General features: G+C 41.6%; 2 protein-coding genes across 2 annotated transcripts; one reads left to right on the top strand and one right to left on the bottom strand.

The window, feature by feature from the left end:
• Positions 1–2: 2 nt before the first annotated feature.
• psmd6 (proteasome 26S subunit, non-ATPase 6) lies at positions 3–8,717 on the bottom strand. Its single transcript, XM_056240835.1, has 8 exons — positions 8,456–8,717; positions 7,489–7,694; positions 6,224–6,369; positions 5,912–6,131; positions 4,624–4,732; positions 459–627; positions 294–371; positions 3–195 (listed from the first exon to the last, which is right to left on the bottom strand). Exons 1-8 carry the CDS (start codon positions 8,589–8,591, stop codon positions 99–101), a joined length of 1,161 nt encoding a protein of 386 aa, XP_056096810.1. The 5' UTR covers positions 8,592–8,717; the 3' UTR covers positions 3–98.
• A 448-nt stretch (positions 8,718–9,165) lies between these two features.
• slc2a9l1 (solute carrier family 2 member 9, like 1) lies at positions 9,166–22,076 on the top strand. The gene is made up of 12 exons (XM_056240798.1): positions 9,166–9,260; positions 9,569–9,664; positions 17,143–17,303; positions 17,443–17,567; positions 17,657–17,786; positions 18,500–18,648; positions 18,758–18,945; positions 19,139–19,249; positions 19,943–20,044; positions 20,113–20,188; positions 21,066–21,193; positions 21,645–22,076. Exons 1-12 carry the CDS (start codon positions 9,174–9,176, stop codon positions 21,828–21,830), a joined length of 1,539 nt encoding a protein of 512 aa, XP_056096773.1. The 5' UTR covers positions 9,166–9,173; the 3' UTR covers positions 21,831–22,076.
• Positions 22,077–23,574: the final 1,498 nt, after the last annotated feature.

The following is a 23,574-nucleotide window of genomic DNA, read 5'->3' as shown; positions in this document are numbered from 1 at the left end:
AGTTTCCTCCAATTCAGTTTTATTATATACTGTACATAAAACAAAAGACGGGTTGCTCTCAAGAAAAGATGGGTATCGATCAATCGCCACATGCTGGACTACATGTTGATCACTCTGGACAGCTTCTGCACTCTGTTGAGCAAGAGATCACCTTTCTTTATGGTCTCTTGGTACTGCCAGTTCTTACTATCAGGTCTGGGAGAGAAAAAAGGACAAGTAATGCACAGTTAGTTGACCATAGATCAAACAGGGATTTAAATGATTAATAGACACATTAGCATTTAGGTCTTCACCTGTTGGTTTCCACAATCTCATTAACTTTGTCGATCTTGCAATGTAAACGTCCAGCGGCGATAAATCGTGACAGCTCCCTTGGGAAAGGAAAAGACCAAAGTAAGTGAAGAAAATATGTTTATGTAAGTTTTAGTATACAAGTTTATATGAATGTGGGAGCGTACTGGTCGATGAACTCTGTGCTGACTCCAAACGCTTCGGCCATGTATCCCAGCGTGAGGGAGCGGTAGGATTCCAGTAACTGGCTATAGGCCAGGATGCGCATCTCTCGAACATAGTAACGGTAATGAGGAGCAAACAACCAGTCTTGCTTCATCTCCTGTTCCACTCGAGCTACAGAAGAGAAACAGATGGAACATCTAACAAACAATTTTAAACAACAGAAGACTAGAAGTGCTTTCAATAAACACTGCAAATAATATAGCTTACAGCATCTTAAAGTGGAGAGTGGCTAGTTAAGCAATAACATTCTCTTAAAGGAGAACTCTGGTGCAAAATGAACCTCGGGTGTAATAACACATTGGTACAGACTAAATCGTTCCCTGAGATGTGTTTTCATGATAATCGAATGTAAAGAGTTTTATCTCTAAAAACAGTTTAGCTTATAACGCTAGTATATTGGGCATCTAGTAAGCAAAAAGAGATCGCTAGTTAATACCACCAACAAGGCTCAAATTAGCCCCACACTAACACGGCAGCATAATGAGCTTTGTGTAATGTAATGTCCTTACATGCAAACCGAAGCATTGAGAACTTTGTAAGTGTATAGACAGTTTAATAAGAAGATACTTTACACAGACAGTACAGTTAGCGCATCCAGACAGGAGCCATCTTGGAAAACAGTCTCGACCAATCGAACCACGAGGGTGAGCGAACAGTACGTGTAGATATTGAAGATAAGATAAATTATATTAATTTTTTTATTTTCTCTGTTGCGTTAAGTGCTTCTTTTATGCGCTCAGTGCTTTCTTCCGGAAACAACGGACCATATGAGATTCCAAGTCACAGTTCAGCTCACGTATCACCGTGTTCGTGGTTTGACTGATCGAGACTGTTTTCCAAGATGGGTCCTGTCTGTATGCGCTAGCTGTACTGTCTGTGTAAAGTATCTTCTTATTAGGGGTGTAAATCGGAGCCTACATGGCGATTCGATACGATACCGATTTCTTAAGCCAACGATTCGATTATGTTCGATACTTCAGAATCGATACGATTCAATAATCGATATTTTTACATGATATCTATTTCAAATAAATCAACAAAAATGTTTATAATTTGCCTTTTATTGAGAATACAGGAACAGTATTCTATTCACATAATGTGTATGTTGTGCTCAATGCACTGTAAATAGAACAGCAAATATAACAGTTACTGCATACAGTTCTAAACTTGATTCTATCCAATCCTGGTGCGTTTCCGTGCATCTTACGTCATCGCAAACGTGCACGACGCATGATAGAAAACAGAACGCGGGTCAATATATTGTGTTTTTTTATTTTATTTGGTGCTATTATGCACAGCTAAGTGAACAACACCGGTTTACTGTGTGTCGCATTTGGCTTTTTGCTGATTGCAAACGCAGGAGACAGTGGATTTCCATTAATTTGTTGCCCTGAGTCCACGCGCTATGTGTGTGCGAATACAGACTCACTCTCGCTCTTATCCAAGGTAAATTATCAACACTATCATCCCTTACATGTGTTTTATTTAACGAAATACATCATAATCAGCTAATGCGCAGGTCACTTACTTCCTGAACAAGTGCGCACCCGAGTCGCTTTCAAATTCACGCGAGCCGCGGCACGGTTCGAGTGCAACCGAACTCAGCGCACCTCCTCCAGGCAGTCTCGGGTTTGGGTTTGGTACCCCAGTGCGCACCCGGGTCCGCATGACAGACATCTTTTACATAATTAGCGATTTTTCATGCGAACCGTTCCCATTCCGTTCCGAGTTGGTGTGAAAGCACCCTAGACTTTTCAAGTAAGCTGTTGAAGTAGCCTTTTGTACACATTAGCACCTGTTTGTTTACGTTAGTACCTGCTAGCTTGGAATTCGCCGACTAAGTGACTGAGGGTGCATTCACACTGGCAGTTTAGTTCGGTGACTAACTAACGTTAGCCCAGTGCATAACAACAATCGTTTGTACACATATAAGCGGATGCTGAAAATAGACAGGCGGCAAAACAAACACATTAATCGATACTCTTGCTAACGCATCGATGCATCGAATCGTCAGCTGTATAATCGATGCATCGATACGAATCGATTAATATTTACACTCCTACTTCTTATTAAACTGTCTATACACTTACAAAGTTCTCAATGCTTCGGTTTGCATGTAAGGACACTCATTATGCTGCCGGGTTAGTGTGGGGCTAATTTGAGCCTTGTTGGTGGTATTAACTAGCGATCTCTTTTTGCTTACTCTATGCCATAGGTTCTCAAAGTGCGGCCCGCCGAAACATTTCTGGCGGCCCGCGATAACATCTGTAAAACTGTTAAAACTATTGCTTTGAAAAAATTAATATCTCCGTTTAGTGGTGTTTAGCGGCATCCATAGGCATAAGCGGTAATTACATGGTCCGACCGACCGATCGCACTTGACCTCACTCCCAAGGCCACCAGGAACAGTGGTTGTCTACACAGGAATAGGAATCGTGGCCAACCGAAACCAGCACCACAAATCCCATTGCAATTTAAAAGGGTATGTTGACCAAGTAATCAATATTCAATGTGACTTAATAATAATCGTAACAATGTCAAGCTTATTAATAGCCGCGTTTCCATTACCTTTCAAAATGTTCGCGGGGGCGAACACTTGCATTTTCCTATCAACAGTGGAAACAACTTAAACTAGTCTATCATTTCTGGTCATACAGAAAATAATAATGCATTATTCGCAACTACTTGTATTTGTGTAAACTCATAACAAGAAAACGTGCTTTTGTAAAATAAAATAAAACAATCAGTAGCCTAGGCTACTACGCGCTTTCATGATCTCCGTGAACTGGAGCGCGAGAACTGAAACAAAATATAGCTAGCCTATGTAGGCTAAAGCTTAAAATGTGCACTTTTAAACAAACAAACTCGAATCGAAAGCAAATACCTGATTATGTAATCCGTATGAAAGGTGGATTTCTCTCTAAAAGCGCATCTGCTTAACAGCGGAGATGGAGATATGTTTTTAGCCGACACTTAGAAAACAATAGTTTATTAATAAACAATTAAAATGCCTCGCTGTTTTTTCAGACGCATTTATTATCATTAGCCTATAACTCACCTATAAATCAGGCTAGATCAGACACGTACAGGCTATATGGCTCTTCTCATTCATCACTGCGGGAAAAATAGAAATTCCAGGTTCTAATTTGGCCTTAGAAAACCAGTAAAATCGACATGTTTTCCATATTAATTTGTGAATATTTAAAATGTTTAATAAAGGGACAGAAAGTCATTTAAACAAAAATCTGAAGTCTGTCGATATTTACTTTTTTTGCGCAGCAGTTGGTGAAGCCAGTTTAAATTAAAATTTTGTTCAACTTTGCGTTTTAAAAAGACAACAACCGTTCATTTTTTGTTGTTCAGTTACGGGTTAAAAAAGATAGATAATAATATGCAAATCTGCAATAATGGAAACGCGACTGACAAGCAATGATAGAAATGAATGATGATGATGACTTGTTTGGTAAGCTTCTATTTTTAAAGTTTCTTTCTCTCCCCCCCAAAATTTTCACAAGTTTTGCCAGGTTTAGCCTCAGTTATGAATTAAAATGTGTTTATTGCAACTAATGTAAACTGTAGAGATGCAACCTGGTCATTAAAATAATTTCAAATGGGATTTTCTTTTCAGTTTTTTTTTCTTCGTTTTCTCCCCCGCCACTTTGGCGGCCCTCAGTTCAATGTTGGGTTCCTAAATTGGCCCTCACCTATCAAAACTTTGAGAACCCCTGCTCTATGCCAATATACTAGCGTTATAAGCTAAACTGTTTTTAGAGATAAAACTCTTTACATTCGATTATCATGAAAACACATCTCAGGGAACGATTTAGTCTGTACCAATGTGTTATTACACCCGAGGTTCATTTTGCGCCGGAGTTCTCCTTTAAGAGAATGACATGTGAAGGCCAAGTTTGGTACACCATACTCAGAATTTTTCCTCTGCATTTAACCCATCCAAGTTAGTGCACACACACACGGAGCAGTAGGCAGCCATTTTGCTGAGGCGATTGAGGGTTGGGTGTCTTGCTCAAGGGCACTTCAGTCATTTCATGCCTGTATTGAGAATCAAACCCATGACTTTCGGGGTCGCTCCACTGTTATTTTACTTACCCAATGATTGGAAGAATACAGAATAACGGCACTCGTAGAGAGAGAAGAGGTACTGACGGACAGCAGGTAAACTGTGCAACACCTCCAAGATCTCAGCACCTTTAATCACCTGAAAGAAAGCCAGAGATTCCAGGGCTTATTTCTATTAGATTGAATTGGATCTGTATTAGGTTTTAGTCATATAACACTTAAAACGCTTAATAAAGGAAGCCTTGTGTTAGCAGACTACTTTATGAAAATTGCACACTTGCTTTTTGATACCAAAAAAAAATGGATCTCTTATGTAGAGCTAAAGCACTTTGTGTTACTCTGGATAAGTGTTTGTTAAATGCATTAAATAAAAATGTATAGATATGATTCATTAAAGCTGGGGTTTTCAAACTGGGGTATAAGGAGCCTCAAATGGGTGCTAGTAAAGAGGTCAATAGTAAATTTGAGGGAAAATATTTTTAGGGCTGTCAAAATTCAAGTTTTAACTCATGAAACTAATTAAAAGTTTAACGAGTTAATTTTAAAACATTTAGAGAATTTCATATTACCGTTTCCTTTTTATTCTGCTTTCTAAAGTCTAGTCTGAAATCATGAAATTTACCATGATTATTTTATTTTATTGACAGCCATAGTGTTTAACATTAAGAAATCAACAAAAATTAAATTAAAATTTGAGTATTTGTAAGAGTTTCATCTGAAAATATTTATCTTTAGCTTAGAATATTTGTAATATTCCATGATAATAATCAAATAGCAAAATAATTTCACAAGCAACATGAAATAAAATCACTACTTTTTCTTTACTCTTGTTTGTGGGTCCATGGCATCAAAAAGTATTTTAAAACCCCTGCTCTATGGACTGAGGAAGCTGAGAAGACAAAATATGAAAAATGTCCACACTACCATTTAAAAGTTTGGGGTTTGTTTGATCTCATGTAAGAGTATCTTATGCTCACCGAGGCTGCATTTATTCGATGAAAAATACAAATGAAATATTATTACAATTTAAAATGACTGCTTCATAATGTTTTAAAATGTCATTTATTCCTGTGATGCAAAATTTTCAGCATTATTACTCAACATTATTATACATGTATTTGCTGTCCTTGCTGAATCATAGTATTAAATAATAAAAACAAATAAATTCTAGACCCCACATTTTTTGAACAGTAGTGTATACACTGACTTTTCTGAAAAAAATATAAGATTGTAGCCCAAAGCAGGACTTAAATCACATTTGTTCATTTGTAAAAAAAAACAAAAAAAACATCAGCACTACATTTAGGCCAGATCTTACCTTCTCTCTCAGGTCAGGCCTCTTCAGTGCGATCATACACACATACACAGTGTATGTAACAAACGTCTTGTAGTCCATAAGCTCATATGAGGTGAATGTGGAGACAGTGTCCAGAAAGAGCTCCGCTGCCTGCTTGAAATCCCGAATGGCCACACAGTAGAGACCCTGATACACCTTCAGACGATTCCTCCGGTCCCAGTCACCACCTTCTTCAATCAGGCTGTTCATGGATGCAAAGTTCAAGATTCAGGCCAACATTTCAGCTTGAGATGCATTTGTTCATTAAAAATAAGTATGCACTCTATACCACACCTTTTGGCTTTCTCAGTGTTGCGGGTTATGAGGTCGTTGTCCATGTAAAACAGGCCGATCCTCAGCAGGTAGAAAACTATATCTAAGCGATGACCGAGAGCAACAGTCTTGTCATAGGTCTTCCTGAAGGCAGTCAGGGCCCCTTCCTAAATGAACGGCAGAGAAATATAAACAGTGCATTTAAAGATGAAATAGAATCGATACAGCGAAGCTGAACAGATAGAAAGCAGGACATTGAATGTACAAATGCAAAATGCCGATGAACAGATGTAACCAACATCATCGTTCAAAAGTTTGGGGTCAGTACGATTTTTTTTTTTTTTCTAAAGAAATTAAAGACTTTTATTCAGCAAGCATGCATTAAATTGATCAAAAGTGACAGTAAAGACATATAATGTTACAAAAGATTTCTATTTCAAATAAATAGTAAGAGATTAAGAAGCAAAACTGTTTTCAACATTGATAAGAAATGTTTCTAGAGAACCAAATCATCATATTAGAATGATTTGTGACCCTGGACAACAAAACCCGTCACATGGGTCTTTTTTATTATTATTGAAATGTATGTAGCATCTGAAAGCTGAATACATAAGCTTTCCATTGATGTATGGTTTGTTATGATAGGACAATATTTGGTCGAGATACAACTATTTGAAAATCTGGAAGCTGAGGTTTCCAAAAAATTGCAACATTGAGAAAATCGCCTTTAAAGTTGGCGATTGTGCTGCATTCACTCACAAAAATGAACGTTTTATATATTTACGGTAGGAAATTTACAAAATATTTTCATGGAACATTGATCATTGCTTAATATCCTAATGATTTTTGGCATAAAAGAAAAATGGATAATTTTGACCCAAAAAATGTATTGTTGGCTATTGCCACAAATATACCCGTGCTACTTGTGACTGCTTTTGTGATCCAAGGTCACATTTCTGAAGGATCCTGTGACACTGAAGACTGGAGTAATGATGCTGAAAAATCAGCTGTGCCACCACAGGAATAAATTACATTTTTAAATATATTAAAATAGAAATTGTAATATTTCACAATATTACTGTTTATACTGTTTGCTTGATCAAATAAATGCAGCCTTGGTGAGCTTCCGTTTAACATTTTTAAAAAAAAATCTTATCAACCCCAAACTTTAAAATGTAGTGTATATGTAATTCATGTCTAAAAATGAATCATATTTAACAGAAAATGCAGTCCACAGTTCTTTCAGGAATTGTTTAAATCATCATCTTCGCTGTGTGAATTCTTACTTTGTCACCGATGCGTATGAGATATTCAGCTTTGGCCATCATGGCATCCCTGATCTCACTCTCGCCGAGGTTCTTCTCGGCATCTTCCAAAACATCATCCAGCCGTTTCAGCTCGTCCTCATTTTCTTTCTTCATCTTACTCAACAGATCCGTGTCCGCCTGCCATTTCAGATCTTTACACAGACCTTCATAGTATGGGGCCATATCTACAAAATAGAGTATCACATCATCACCAATCAACATATGCACGTTAGGGGTTTCACTTATATAATACAACCAATTCTTAATATGTATGTAAGGAAATGCATTCAAAAGAGAAACAGTAGAGAAACGATGCTCTAGATCAAGGGGTTTCAATCTTTTAGATGTTACGAACCCCCAAATATGATTTTTACTTATTTAATCTATTTAAATTAAATGTACTTTAACTATATTAAATAACTCATATTTTATGCCATTTTAATCACACCTACGTATACAATTATAGTGTTTGCTGGCAAAAATAATGATTTGATAGCAGTTGTTGTCGTCACAAAAGGATATGTTTATGTTTTAATATGTTTTAAATACAGGAATATGTCGGTTAAAATTCTCATTAGCTTTTTTTTGTAACGTTAATCAAGGATTTACGGCATGTGTCACTACAGAAATAATTCCTTTCAAAAAATAGTGTAAACAGAGTGACAATCGGCCATGGATTAATTTATATTATAAAATAGCAATTAAGAACATTAATAACCGACATTCAAAAGTGCCAGATGAAAATGGAACGTTATAACCACCAAATACAGTAAGTTAGCAGCTAATGAGCTAGTGTGCTACTTGGTTTAGCCTGTCAACCAGCTAAACCCCAAATGGCAGGAAAACGATAAAGCACGTGCATGAAACAGCTGAATATATTGCAGTACTACAGAAACTCTGTAATATATTTGCTAAACGGGCAGTATGTGTGAGTGAATGAACTCACTGTTGAGTTTGATGGCGTCCATCAGCTCGCTCTTCACTTTAGCATCCTGTTTGTGAGTCAGTAAAAACTTCAGCTGAGCTATTCTCAGATTGGGGTTTTTAGGTAAACCCTCTTCCTCCAGGTTTTCCAACGGCATATTTGCAGAGTTAAAAAATGACTACAGAACAACGGGAGAATATGTTACGGCTGAGAGTGATAACGATGAACCAGTAGTGGCAACGATGACTAGGGGGAAATCTAAACAAAAAAAAAATCGGTAAATTCACTTCCTCCTGCTGGAGACAACGACGCAGGGTAAATCAGTCAATCGAAGTCAAACACCGTAACAAGAAAAAAACCACTGCCCCCGTATGGTTGTATGGTATATTGCATCTACAATCATAAAAAAACTTCTTTTTTTTTATCAAATGTATTTATTTTTTACACTGTTTTTCTTTCTTTTAACTTTTCCACATACTCCCTTGCGGCCCCCTTGGGGTCATTGGGCCCCAGTTTGAAAAACCCAGATTTTTAGACTCTCAAGTTCACAGCCTTTCAATGTTCAATATTCTGAAGACCCTACACAATAATACATTGCATACATTTAAAATAAAGCTATTTTATCCCTGGACAAATCCTTCATTTTTATATAGCTAGAGGTATTTTTAGAAGACAAAATGTGACGAGTCATTCCAGTGTCAAAAATTAATCAAAATCCTCCCCAAACTGCCTAACGGAGATGACTCTGTATTTATTGAAGAGAAGCAGTCGGGATTCATGGACACAAAACAAGAATATAAGCATGAAGAGCATATTGAAGGAACTGGTAGGAACATTTTACTAGCTATATGTAGCCTAATAATTATATTACCAGACCTTTGAACTATAGATGAAATCTAGTGAAATGAAATCTGAACTAGCCTATTATAGGATGATAAAGAAATTATAATGGTGAAGATAAGTATATTGCTGGATCATATGTCTCTGTGAACTATTTTCTCTATTTCTTTCAGCTAAGTGCAGAGTTAAACTCTTAACCAAAGTTTACTCATTTACCCAGAATGTGTGCTGGTTGTGAAGTATCGACATGTTGAATATGAATGTAGTCAGTGAACACTGTGGCTATAATTTCAGGTTGGTGGGAAAGCGCTTGTCTTTATCACTGTGCTTGGTTTGGGTGGATCATTTCAGAATGGATTTCATCTCACAGCGATCAGCTCTCCGTCTCCAGTGCGCACTTGTATTTCTATTTATTTCGTCACTGTTATTACATTAAGAGTGCAGGTTACATTTTATTTTAAAGTGTCCTTGTTAGTGCCACTCTTAGTGAATATGTGGAGTTCACCCTCGGGTTCTTGACTCAATTTTAAAGAACTCTTTATGACATCTCTTAAAAATTACGGTTCAAAAGTGGGTTTTTGCAGTGATGCCATAGAAGAACAATTTTGAGTTCCCCAACTTTCAGTGAATTTTTTTTTCTAATTGTGAAGATAATTTAAATAATCTATGAAAATGGAATGGAACCTTTAATCCTTTCACGCGTACGATCACACCGGTGTGATCAGTCTTGGCTGGTCCCACGAGCGTACGCTTCCAATGAGCGTGCTTCGCGCCCGCGCGCGTCAGAGCCCGCCAAGATGGCCGTGGCCAAGGGCTATATATTGGGCGCCCCGTCGTCTGAGTTCTTTAGGTTCAATCGACTGAAGCGAACTGACCAAGCGCAAGCACGGCAGCTTACGCAATACTCGTTCCCTCCTCTCAGGGAACCGAGGTTACGTTAGTAACCGAGTCGTTCCCTTTCGAGAGGTCTCTCCTATTGCGTAAGTAGCTTACGCTATGGGAACACCATGTAAAACGCCGTGCGCGCTGACTTCGCTCTATTGAGCCAGAGGCAGATGCCTGAGCCTTTAAGCAAAGTAATTATCCAATGAGCCGGCCGAAGGCGGGCTTTATAAGGGACAATGTAGAACGGCCCAATGGGCGTCCAGTGGAAAAACACACAAGCACATTTTTATGTACTGATATGCATAAAAAACCCTCTAAGTCAGTCAGAGACGGACCCTATAAAGGAGGAGATAATGCTCAGCATATACACACTCGCACAAATATCTTGAATGGGTATCCCACTCGACCACGCCCACGAGGAGGCCATGCCTCTCGTAGAGTGAGCTCTGATGCCCAAGGGGCACTGAAGGCCCTTGGCTTCATAAGCCAGCGCTATAGCATCAACTATCCAGCGCGAAATTCTCTGCTTTGAAACAGCGAGACCTTTGGTGCGGCCGCCAAAGCATACGAAAAATGGCTCTGTCTGTCTGAACAGGGCAGAACGTTCCAAATATACTCTGAGCGCCCTGACTGGGCAGAGTAAATTAGCGTCGCTTTCGTCTGCTGGAGACGATAGCACGGCCAGAGATATCACCTGTGCTCTGAAGGGTGTACAGAGCACCTTAGGAATATACCCGTGTTTTGGCCTAAGGACAACTCTGCTGTCGTTAGGTCCAAATTCCAGGCAGGCAGCGCTTGATGACAGCGCGTGCAGGTCGCCCACTCTTTTGACTGAGGCGAGAGCCAGCAAGAGAGCAGTTTTGAGCGAGAGCTGTTTAAGGTGGACAGTTCGGAGAGGTTCGAACGGGGAGTGCGTCCAGGACCGTGGCCAGGTCCCAGATCGGCACTGAAGGGGGGCGTGGGGGATTTATCCTTCTGGCGCCTCTCAGGAAACGAACAACTAGGTAGTTTTTTCCTAGTGTGCGTCCTTCTACACTACAGGATCGTGTGACGCCGCTATGGCAGCCACATATACTTTGAGCGTGGAGGGGGTGCGGCCTGCCTCCAACAGCTCTTGTAAGAAAACGAGCACGCTCGGTACCTCGCATGTCTCAGGATTCAGGTTCCTGGATTTACACCAGTCACTGAACACCTTCCATTTCTGGGCATATAAGCGCCTCGTAGAGGGCGCTCGCGCCTCAGTGATGGTTCCCAAACACTTCACTGGGGAGGTTCCCGGGAACCCGTTGAGGGGCCATGCATGGAGGGCCCACAGATCGGGGCGGGGATGGAGGATCATCCCGTTGGCCTGCCTGAGGAGGTCTAGCTTCAGCGGAATCAGCTATGGGGCAGATTGCATCATCTGCATCAGTTCTGGAAACCACGTCTGGTTCTTCCAGAGTGGGGCTACCAGGAGCACAGCACATTTCTCCTCCTTGATCCGACTGATGACCTGAGGTAGCATCGCGATCGGGGGGAAGGCATACAATGGGCGGCTCGGCCAGATTTGGGCGAGCGCGTCTGTGCTCTTTGAAAAGAAGAGAGGGCAGTGCGCATTTTCCTTGGAGGCAAAGAGGTCGACCTCTGCTCTGCCAAAGGTTTGCCATAACCACTGAATCATCAGGGGGTGGAGAGACCATTCTCCTGGGAGAACTTTGTCTCTGGACAGCATGTCCGCTCCCTGGTTCAGGACACCTGGCACATGCGCTGCTCTCAGCGAGCGCAGGTTGCACTGGGACCATAGGATGAGTTCCCTGGCCATCGAGTGCAGGGAGCTCGACCTGAGTCCACCCTGGCGATTTATATATGAGACTACCGTCATGTTGTCCGTTCGGACCAGGACGTGCTCGTCTTTCAGGTACGGAAGCAGGGCTCTGAGAGCCAAAGCGACCGCTTTCAATTCCAGACAGTTTATATGTAGGCGCTTCTCCGGGTTTGACCACAAGCCGGAGACAGGCCTGCCCTCGTAAAGGGCCCCCCAACCTATTTTGGAGGCATCTGTCGTGATCATTTTTCTCCTTGTGTTCACGCCCAAACTCACACCGGACTGATACCAGTCGACAGCTTTCCAGGGCGTCAGGGCTTTTATGCAGCCGTGATTTGCTCTGATTAAAAAGTGGCCCGAGCGCCACGCGTGAGTGGGGACACGGCTTTTGAGCCAGCGTTGGAGAGGACGCATGTGCAACAATCCTAGCTGGAGTACAGCTGATGCCGAGGCCATGAGACCGAGCATCCTTTGAAAACGCTTGACGGGGGCGCGCGCACCCGCTCTGAACGATGTTTCAAGGCGCTGAATAGTGAGCGTGCGCTCTGATGAGAGGCGCGCCGTCATCTGCACTGAGTCTAGCACTATTCCCAGAAAAGAAATATTCTGGCTGGGGGATAGCATGCTCTTTGCAAAATTGATTCTTAGACCCAGGCATTCTAGATGGCTGATAATCCAAGACCTGTGTGTCATTAACTGACTCTCTGATTGTGCTAGGACTAGCCAATCGTCGAGATAATTCAGTATTCGCACTCCCCGCTGTCTCAGAGGGGAAAGTGCTGCATCCATACATTTCGTGAATGTACCAGTGATAGGCCGAATGGTAGTACTGTGTACTGGTATGACTGTCCCTCGAAAGCGAATCTCAGAAATGGCCTGTGATGAGGCGCTATCGGAATGTGAAAGTAAGCGTCTTTCAGATCCACTGATAGAAACCAATAACCCGGGCGAACTTGCGCGAGGATATGTTTGGTTGTTAACATTTTGAAAGAGCGAATCATTAAAGCTTTGTTGAGATGTCTGAGATCTAGAATGGGGCGGAGACCACCATCCTTCTTCGGGACGAGAAAATAGCGGCTGTAAAAACCTGCCTCGCTCATAGAGGGAGGAACTGTTCCTATAGCGCCCTTCTCTATCAGTTTGAGCACCTCGGTGCATAGAACATGTGAAACATCTTTTCTCACTTTCGTCTCGACCACCGCTGAGAAGCGGGGTGGTCTGCGAGCGAATTGAAGCGAGTAACCGTGTTTTATTATGTTCAAAACCCATTTCGGCATGTCGGGATATTTTCCCAAGCTTTCGCTCGCACAGATATGGGCTGAATGCTGGCTGGGGGCGTGTCGCAGTGACGTATGGCTCCCGCCGGCGAATCGCCCTGTGCTAATACTGAGCTTACAGCTCTCAGAGGCGCGGGCGCGCGCTGAGCAGCTTTGTTGAGTGCCGAGTGCAGGGGTGCGTGTGAGATTACAGGCACGCTCGCCACATCCGTAATGCTCACAGCGTGAGTTGGAGAAATGTTCAAGACTGTATGGACAGTGCTTATGGGTGGGGGTGCATAGACTGTGGTAGGCACGTGCGCCACTTTCATAAAACTTCCCGCTCGTGGCGGGAGGTTTTTGGCCATGTAAACAGTGTTTGTGAGTAGGGGTGCGTGCATGACAGCGGGCACCCGCGCTACCCTGATAGAATTTCCCGCTTTTACTGGGGAAGTGTTTATAACTGTGGGAACAGTGCTTATGTGTAGTGGTGCATACATGACAGTGGGCACACGATCTACATTTATGGGGCGTCCAGCCTGAGCTGGGGAAGCATTTGGCACTGCTTTGACAGTTTTGATATGTGGGAATGCGCACTTTTGTGTGGACACGTGACCCCTTAATGACACAGGCAGAAAATGGCTCTTTATGTGATTTCTGTGTGTCGCCGTTAAAACGGCGTTTGCTTGCAGGTGAGCGAGCTGTGCGGCTGGCCCATTGGCTGCTGTACAGACATTTCCAGCAACCTGTAAGGGGACTGGGTAATGCTTTAAACGTTTTGGAGAGAGTGGTCCGGCTTTTGCGAGACACGCGCTCTCTCTTTTTCTCCCTATAGCTAGGAAGACTTACGAGGCTCCGGGTTCAGCACAATCTTGGGCCGAGGTCCCCGTCGCTCGGGCGGTTGCTTCCTGTTGGCGGAGCGCGAGCGGCGTCGGAAGTCCGTTTCAGGTCTGGGCTGAGAGACGGGAGGTGCCGTCTTGACTCGCTGCTGCTGAGGCGGCTTTTGGCGGCTCTGCGATGAGCTGGAGCGCTTGGGCAGGAAGTGACTGCGAATCCTTCTGGGCTTCGGTGAAGCGCTCAGCGAACTCTATCACCGCTGGTCCGAACAGACCGCTTTGGGAGATAGGCGCGTCGAGGAACGACGCCTTATCTGCATCCTTCATCTCTGTTAGCGTCAGCCACAGATGGCGCTCAAGGACAGTCAGGTTAGCCATGGCACGGCCGATGGATTGGGCGGTGGCGGGGCTATGTCGGTGGCGCTGCGCAGGTCCTTGAACGCCTCAGGATCAGGTCCAGACTCGTCCATGGTGCGGAGAAGTTTGGCTTGAAAAACTTGGAGGACAGCCATGGAGTGAAGCGCTGACGGAGCTTGGCCGGCGGCAGCGTATGCGCGACCGGCGAGAGCTGAGGTAGATCGGCAGGGCTTCGAGGGATGAGAAGCTTTGGCTTTCCATCCAGCGTGGAGGGTGGGCACAGGTGGTTGGCCACAGCCTCCTCGAGGGGCGGGGTTCCCTCGTAGCCTCTTTCTTTCGCGCCGTCCACAGAGGAGAGCGACGAAGAGAAAGAAGGCTTCAGGCGAGCGGAGTGAGGGGCTTTCCACGACTTCGTGAGTTCGTCGTGAACTTCCGGGAAGAAAGGGGAGGGCCTTTGCCGAGGGGCCTGCCGGCGCCCCTGCAGGAACCACTCGTCCAATCGGCTGCGGGCGGGTTCTTCCGGGGAAGACCAATCGAGCCCGAGGTCTTCCACGGCCTTGGACAGGATGCGGACGATCTCCGAGTCCATGCTGGAGCCCACACTCGTGCCCGCTAACGTCGATGGCGCGGGGTCGAAGGACGAGCCCGGCCAGTCGTCGGATGCAGCATCAAAGGAAAGGCTTTCATCCTTTTCGTCGTCATCCCCTGACGCGCCAAACGAGACGAGACCCATCGCTCTGCTGGAGGGGTGCTGGTCCGCCTGCGTGAACTGAACTGGCGGCCGGGAGTCCTCGGGTGGTGGTGAAGCACGCGAGGATTGGCCCGGCGTGACGTCACTACAATCCGCGCGCTCTGGCAGCCTCTGTGAGCGGCGCTTCTTCTTGCACGGCTCAACTAGAGGGGACGGCAGCACGGTGGTGGTAGGCTCTTTCGCGGCGAAAGCGGCGAAGCGAGCGCGCAGCTCGGTGAGGCCCAGGGAGTCACACTCGGGGCATCCGCCTCGAGTAAGGGCAGCCTTTGCGTGGTCCGGACCCAGGCAGCGAGTGCAGATAATGTGACGATCCCCGTCCGGAAGAAGGCCTCGACACGAGGCGCAGGAAGGCATTTGAAACAACGCCTTAATTTGCTCTTTTAGAAAAAGTGTCGCGTTGGAGCGAACACTTGAATAGCTTGTAAAGGATATGAGGTGATGCGCGCCGGATGGCTTAGCAGAAGGCGTTCGAAGGCGGCTGAAGGCGCCGGCGTCCTCGTAGCAGTCCTGCTGTGTGCTTGTCGACGGCGGCGGCGAAAAGACTCAAAAAATCCGGAGGATCCAGCGAAGAGAATGGTCTTTGCTGAAGGAGATTAAATCTAAAGAACTCAGACAACGGGGCGCCCAATATATAGCCCTTGGCCACGCCCATCTTGGCGGGCTCTGACGCGCACGGGCGCGAAGCTCATTGGAAGCGTGTTCAGAGTCGCCCCGTCATAGGTTCGTGCAGTTGCCGCAGCACAGCCAATGACCGAGCTGCCTCGCTCACTGCTGTATGCTGTGCAGCTGCAATGCGTTTTACATAAAGACTTCAATATTTCTCGAGAAAAGGAGTTTTCCCATAGCGTAAGCTACTTACGCAATAGGAGAGACCTCTCGAAAGGGAACGGTCGCCTTGAAAAACTCAAGCTGGGGGGGTCAGTTGGAATATTTTAAACTTACGTGTGAAAGGGATAGTTCACCCAAAAATGAAAATCTTGTCATCATTTACTCACCCTCATGTTGTTCCAAACCTGTATGAGTTTCTTTCTTCTGGAGAACACAAAAGAAGATATTTTGAAGAATGTTGGTAACTGTTCAACAGAAGAAAGAAACTCATATAGGTTCAAAAGGTTCTTTATAGTGGAAACGGGTTCTTTATAGAGTATTTAAATGTTCTTTACAATTAGAAAAACATGGTTCGTTTATGAGCTTTTCACTGAAAGGTTCTTTGGGGAACCCAAAATGGTTCTTTTATGGCATCACTGTGAAAACCCCTTTTTGGAACCTTATTTTTTAAGGATGTTAAAGGTTCTTCATGGAACCATTGATGCCAATAAAGAACCTTTATTTTTTAAAAGTGTAAGGATAAATGTCTTTAATGATTGCATACTTTCAGGTTATTTATTTTTTTCCTAGTGATAATATATGCTTACAAACTGCTTAATTCATAAAATGTACTCAAAATAAAAATAAAATAAAAAATGAATAAATGAACACCCATAAAATGATGGGAACCCCTAAGCGCCCGACAGAACCCTTTAAGTTTCTTTATAAAAAGTGATCAGTTGACTGAACTTAAAAAAAGTGAGGGAATTGTAATTGAAAAAAAATTAAGTTATGTGGAATTTTTCAATTATGCATTAAGTTTATTAGGCTACTTAATAATTTTAAGGCAACGGGTTTCCTTTTTTTAAGTCAAATCAACTGATCAGATTTTACACTTTACTTTTAAGATTTAATTACACATGTAATTAGGGTTCATTAACAACATTACTTACTATATGGTGAGGGATAGGGTTTGGTTTAGTTGCTTGTAATTATGCATAATTTACCATTACTATAGCAAGTAGATGTAACATGTAACAAAGACACTTTAAAATAGTGTTACCAGAAAGCAACATTTTAAGTATCAATTATTTTTCTATTGCCAATTCAGTACCATGTGTATCATCTAGGTCAATCAATTCACGATTTGTGTCGAATCTGTTTGCCCACAGTACATTCAGAGCTTTATTAACAGCAGCTGGATGCATCACTATGGAGATGTCCCAGGAGAGAAGACCATCACCTTTATCTGGTCTGCTGTGGTGGCTCTATACGCTTTTGGAGGTCTCATTGGCTCAATATCTGTCCGATACTTAACCAGTCGTCTGGGAAGGTTAATGTCACCCATCCTCATCTCCTTTCTCCATTCTGCCTTTTAACTTGTGATAAGTAGCATTGTCATATCACTCTGGCATAATATTTTCAGGGTAAAAAAAAAGGATGCTCATTTACTGTTCACATTCTTCTTTCAGAAAAGGAACCATGCTGTTGAACAGTGCCATCGCAGTTGTGGCCACAGTCATCATGTACATTAGCAAACCTGCATACTCATTTGAGTTGATCCTTGTAGCACGCTTCCTAATTGGATTCGGAGCAGGTATGTCAGACTGTATTATAAATAATACCTAAGATGTAGCTTAATAATAAGTGATGTGATTGTGATTTGCTTTCGCTCTTTGTTGGAAGGATTAGGTTTGAATGTCCATGTCATCTACCTTGGTGAGAGTTCACCAAAGAAAATCAGAGGCATGGTGACACTCACAGTCGCTACCTTTTTGTCCCTTGGTAATCTGGCAGGGCAATTTGCTGGCCTCCGGTAATAATTAAGTATTAAAGCAAGAGATAGATATTTTCTTCCGTATTGTAACTTGAGTGAAACGGATTAAAGTCGGCATGAAATGAAAATCGCGATAGTATTTTCATCCCTATTTGTGACGGCTTCTTGAACTAGAACAAAATAGCGGGACTTGATTTTTGTCCATCAGGAGTTGATTGGATTGTTGGATCATTGCTTTGCTATTGGTCGATCGCATGTGAGTGACTGGTTGCCCCGCCCTAGCCCCAGTAAACACGTCATCAGAGAAGAATAGAGATCTTGCTGCAAGAGGTAGCGGAAGATATTTTGATTATAGATTATGAGGATGAATTAAAAAAAATGACGGTGTGCATGGATAAATCAGTTATGTTAGATTTCGTGGTGACTAATGAAAAAAAAAAAAAGTAGGACGAGGCTTGGTTCAATCCATTGGTTGTTGATTGGACGGAGGCAGATCTTAATGCGAGCTTGAAGTCGATTGTAAGAAAGAGGCGGGGTTTAAGCAGACGAAGTTTCATTTCACCGAAAGATTGAGTTATGACTTTTTGATTAAGAATAACAAACATGCTAAATTGTTCACAACGTTAGCATTAAAAAAAATAGATTTTCGTTTCATGCCTACTTTAATGTTTGATTTCATTTACGTGGCTTCTGGAAATTTAATCTTTTCATTATCAATATTTTTTTGAATTGCTCTCTCATTTCATTCACAGGGAAATTCTTGGCCGTGAAGAGTGGTGGAACACCCTGTTGTGCATCCCGGCGTTTTTTTGCGTGGTTCAGTTGGCAGTCTTGCCATTCTTCCCTGATGCTCCACGATATATTCTGATAGAGAAGGGCAACACTGAACAGTGCAAAAAGGGTGCATTACATTTAACCAAATAAATGCAATTTTATGTAACTGACGTACCTCTGCATGTCATTGCAACAACCTTTTGTGTTAAATGACGGATATGTGTTTCCATCGGCAGCACTGCAGTGTCTATGGGGACCAGGAGATTATAAGTTGGAGATAGAGGAGATGGAAGAAGAGCAGGTAGTCATTGGAGAGGAGCACAATAAGAGTCTGCTGGATCTTCTCAGAGACAAACACTTGCGCTGGCAGATCTTTTCCCTGCTGGTCATAAACGGATGCATCCAGTTCAGCGGCGTACCTGCTGTAAATCATTTAGCTTTTATCGTCAATTAATCGTATTGTGCTTCTATATAGAAATGTGTTCTGATTCAAAAGTGACCTAGTTTTCCTATGTCATTGTGTTGTCAAAAAGTATCCAAGACATCCTTTAATGGTTACAGAAAAATGGTTACAGGTACCTTGTTAAAATGTGATCTTTTACCCTTCTCGCTCATAGATCACCGTCTTCTCTTTTGATATCTTTTTGGAAGCGGGAATTCCAGTGGACAAGATCCGTTATGTCACTCTGGGCATAGGAGCATCAGAAGTTCTTGTCTCCATAACCTCTGTAAGTTCAATAGAAGCACATGGAAGTGTGTGACTTCAAATGGGATTAGGATATTTTGCATGGTGGAACATCATAAATCATTTTTGTGGCCTTTTTAACCCTTTAAGTGCCTCCATTTCCAAATGTGTTTTGAGTGATATGAACCATTATTTCCACAATTTTCAAACAATTTATGAAGTAAACATCCTATTCAGAAGTAATATGAGAAGTTTGGCAGATTTTGATATGAATTCAACCTCTAAGAAACACAAAAAGAACAAGTATGTGCGTTATAGCTTCCTGCCACATCACAAATGGTGAATCTATCATTTTTTTCTTTATATTTAAAAAAATGTCAGACCTTTTTTTCTAAAATAATTGAATGGATGCTATCTTTTGAACTCTTGGCATGAAAACAAACTGAGGTTTCTACCCTTCTTTCATGATTTTTCATGTTCATCACTATTTCAAAATAAAGGTCTAAACACGCCTTAGGAGTATGAAAATATTCTTGTTGCAAATTGATAAATTATGGCTCCTCTGTAATTCATTTTGAAAATCAATCACCAAATATGGAAACTAGAGATTGTAAGCTTTCAAATGATATATAGTTTGTCAAGATTAGTTTAGGTTTAGTATAGGATATTACTGTTTTAAAAATGTAATGGATTTGGGCCCACTTAATAGTATTTCTGCTTGTTTTCATATGTGTAGGGCCTGTTCATTGAGAGTGTGGGGAGGAGAGCCTTGATGTGGACAGGGTTTGGGGGAATGTCAGCCATTATGGCATTAATCACAGTCACTCTTTACCTAAAGGTGAGTTTCAACAGCCCACAGCAAGCACCGAACAGACCTTTATCATCTCATCTCTATTTCATCTGCAGGACTACAGCTTTGTGATTCCATACATCACAGTCGTCCTCATTTTCCTCTTCATTATTTTCTATGGAGGAGGCCCAGGTAAAGCAATTTGCATATTTATATGACAATTGGCATTTCAAAAGTGCTGTTAAAACAATTAAATATAAGAGGCAGTTCACATAGAGAATTTTTGGCATTTCACTGCACTACATTTTCATTGCTTTTTATGTAAACATGGGCTAGACGAAAGTTTGTTTTTTGAAAATCGTGGCACCCAAGTTAAAAGAAGTTCAGCTTTTAATAAATGCATCTCTAGACCTTGCGTTTTTGTTTTAATTCCACTATCTGCGTCTGGTGTTTTAAAATGCATTCTGTGGGACCCATTTCACAGACTGATCCAGAGTTATCAACATTGAAAATCGAGTTTTTCATGTTTTCTGCTATTGTATTATATGACCTTGTCAGCATATGACAAACAACTCCTGCCAGGGTGTTTCTAATTCAATGGCTGAGGGAGTGGTGGCAATTTTGACATATTTCTCTTTTGACCTTTATATTTTTTCCTTTTGGAAAGTCATGGAAACTCCACCACAGATTTTTTTTTTCTTTTGCTATTGGAGTAAATATGATGACTTCTGCTTCTGAGAACCTCCGGAAATATTAAAAGGGTCCAGTCAGTGTTAACGAGTGAATCACTGAATCATTCCCCTACTGATTCATTTAAAAACATTGGTTCAAGTTTGTTCACAGGGATTCACCCGTGTAATTACTTAGATGACTTTATTGACTTTTGAAATGTCAATGCAATTTTCACTATATTTACATTATTGATCTGTTGCAAGCATATCACACTCTTAATCGTGTTGTTGTATTGAAAACAGCACTCTTTGTGTGATATTGTTTAAGATAAGAACATATTGGTTATAATAAACTGACTAGTCAGTGCAAACAACTCAAACCAGTTTGCTCTGAACAGCTGGAACAGCCATATCGCTCACCAATGAGATCTTCATCCAGTCATACCGCCCAGCTGCATTTATGTTTAACGGCGTCCTGCGCTGGCTGGGATTCGCCATGCTTGGATTCATCTTCCCATTCCTTATTGTAAGTCCATCAACTTAGCAATACCACAAAAATATGCATCTTTATTATTAGCAATGTTTGTGGATTCAGCCACTTTATTGATGTTAAAATATATAGTAAAGTGCGTGTGCCCCACAAATGCAGCATTATTAAATGTCATTGCTATTACTGTAGATGTTTCATTAATGGTTCATGTAAGAAGTTTTTGCCATCATAATTAAAGCCATTTATTATGGCTTTATTGTGATTCTCTCAAAGTCTGGCTCCTCTTTATTTTATACAGTCATAAAAGACAAACTAAAATACAGAATGATTCTTTTATGTGTGACCCATTATATGTCTTCTTCCTGAACAATGTGTAATACCATGCTTTTATCACACCTGTCCGCTGCTCCTGTGAAAACCACTCTGCTGGCTGTTGCTGCAGACTCACTTTAACAAAAGGCCACATTTCTCATCCATGTTTCTGCAGGCTGCTCTGAAGTCTCTGAGCTTTGTTCTCTTCTCCTGCGTTTGTCTGATAGCTGCTCTCTACGTCTTCTTCATCCTTCCTGAAACAAAAGGCAAAACTCCACTTGAAATTTCCCAAGAGTTTAAGAACATCAGAGTGTGTGGATCCTCCAAAGAAGATGCCATGTGCTTAGAGACTAAGCTTTAAAGTTGCCATATTGATGTATGGATGGATGTGGACTGGCATTACCATAATATCATATTTATTTATCAACATTATATGTATAAAGACAGACTGCTTAGCTAATATTATAAGAAAGTGATGCTGTACAGTCAGCTGGATGGATGGTCTTGGGTTTATTTTATATATTAGACACGCGATAATGGCCGGATGACTGTATGTTATCCAACTTAATGCATGGCTACTTAACAATAAATAAATAAATGCACTTGATTCTAGACTAGTTTTTTAATGAATGCAAATATTTGAAATACAAAACTTGTTCTGTTTATTTGATCTGCGTGTTTTCTTGCCACTCAAAACATTGTGAAACTTCAGGACCTTTTAATTCTAGTTTCTTTTCTTTCTTTCTCAATGACTGAAAAATGTCTAACTACATAACGTAATGTAACCCATGTTTATTTCTTAAACGACATACTAGTTTAAACCTGCCAATCAAACATTATAACGTCAATACAATCTCTGAATAGTTAAGTGAGGTTAACCCCATTGTATCGGCCCACCCAGGTAATTTCGCAGGGGCTCTGGGTTTGTAGAACCCCGTGAAGGTTTAGCACAGGGTCTTCCTCTCTTATCAGTCCCGGACAGACTGGCCCCGTATTCCCAGCCTCATTAGCAGTTTAATAGGTAGGGCCTACTGCGTGAACTTCATAGACCAGTAATGATTGACATAACTAGAAGCTTTATCACCGCCTCAGCTGTTTCACAGGATTAACTGGAGGAATAATTGAACTGACTATCAATGATTATGGACATCCCAAAACATCATATCGGAAACAAATTTTTTATTTACATGTCCCCTAATGGGAATGACCCATTTCTAGTAAGAAACTAGTGAGGAGATTCAAATAGGCACAGGTTTCGACACAGAATCTCACAGACCCAAAGTCAATCATTTTGAAACTAGTTACTAAACTACATATACCTATAGACCTGATATGTAGTTTACATAATACAGCATCACATATATTACTTTATCATTAACAGAAATCAATCCCTGCGTCATAAGTTAAATAACCACCCATCTATACATAATTTCATTTCGATTTAAATTATGGGACATTATGCAATATTTTCAACTGCCAAAGGGTGGCGCTGTATATTCACTGCAGGGTTACAGTAAAGCACACTGCAGTGCGATCAGCTTTTAATAAGAACCAAAGAGTGATGCGTTATTAAATTCCTTCAACATGATACACGAGAATGTTACAGCAGAAGCACTTTTCTTTATTACCACCTATGATTTGACCTCTTTGTAAACCTCTTTTATGACAATGTTAATAATGACGTCAGGCGTCAGCAATGTTTCCTTTCAAATTTTCTCATTTGAGTGGAACTGATAGTTGAACATTCTCATTCTTTGTAAACCTATTTGATCTATACTGTGACTTTGTAAAACTATTCCTAAAGTTTTACACAACAATTTACAAAAATTTAGCCTGCCATTTTGAAGGACTCACTTTTGTAAAATGCTTTGCTATTAATGCAGTTTTTTTTCCTCACATTCTCTGGAGAGAACATGGTCAAATATAGGCCACTGCACAGATCTAAGCTTTGTGCTGTACTGAGATATGATATGCTTATGGTTTATTTTTGCTAATACCGTAAGTAGAATAGGTTATTCACACTATACTATTCAAAAGCTTGAGGTCAGAGTCATGCTCACCAAGGCTGCATTTATGTGGTCAAAAATGCAGTGAGAACACTATTG

Source organism: Rhinichthys klamathensis, unplaced genomic scaffold, assembly GCF_029890125.1.
Source record: "Rhinichthys klamathensis goyatoka isolate OS25496 unplaced genomic scaffold, OSU_Roscu_1.1 h1tg000613l_1, whole genome shotgun sequence".
Lineage (NCBI taxonomy): Eukaryota > Metazoa > Chordata > Actinopteri > Cypriniformes > Leuciscidae > Rhinichthys > Rhinichthys klamathensis.
The sequence above is the reverse complement of the archived record's forward strand: the minus strand, read 5'-3'. Positions and strand labels throughout refer to the sequence as shown.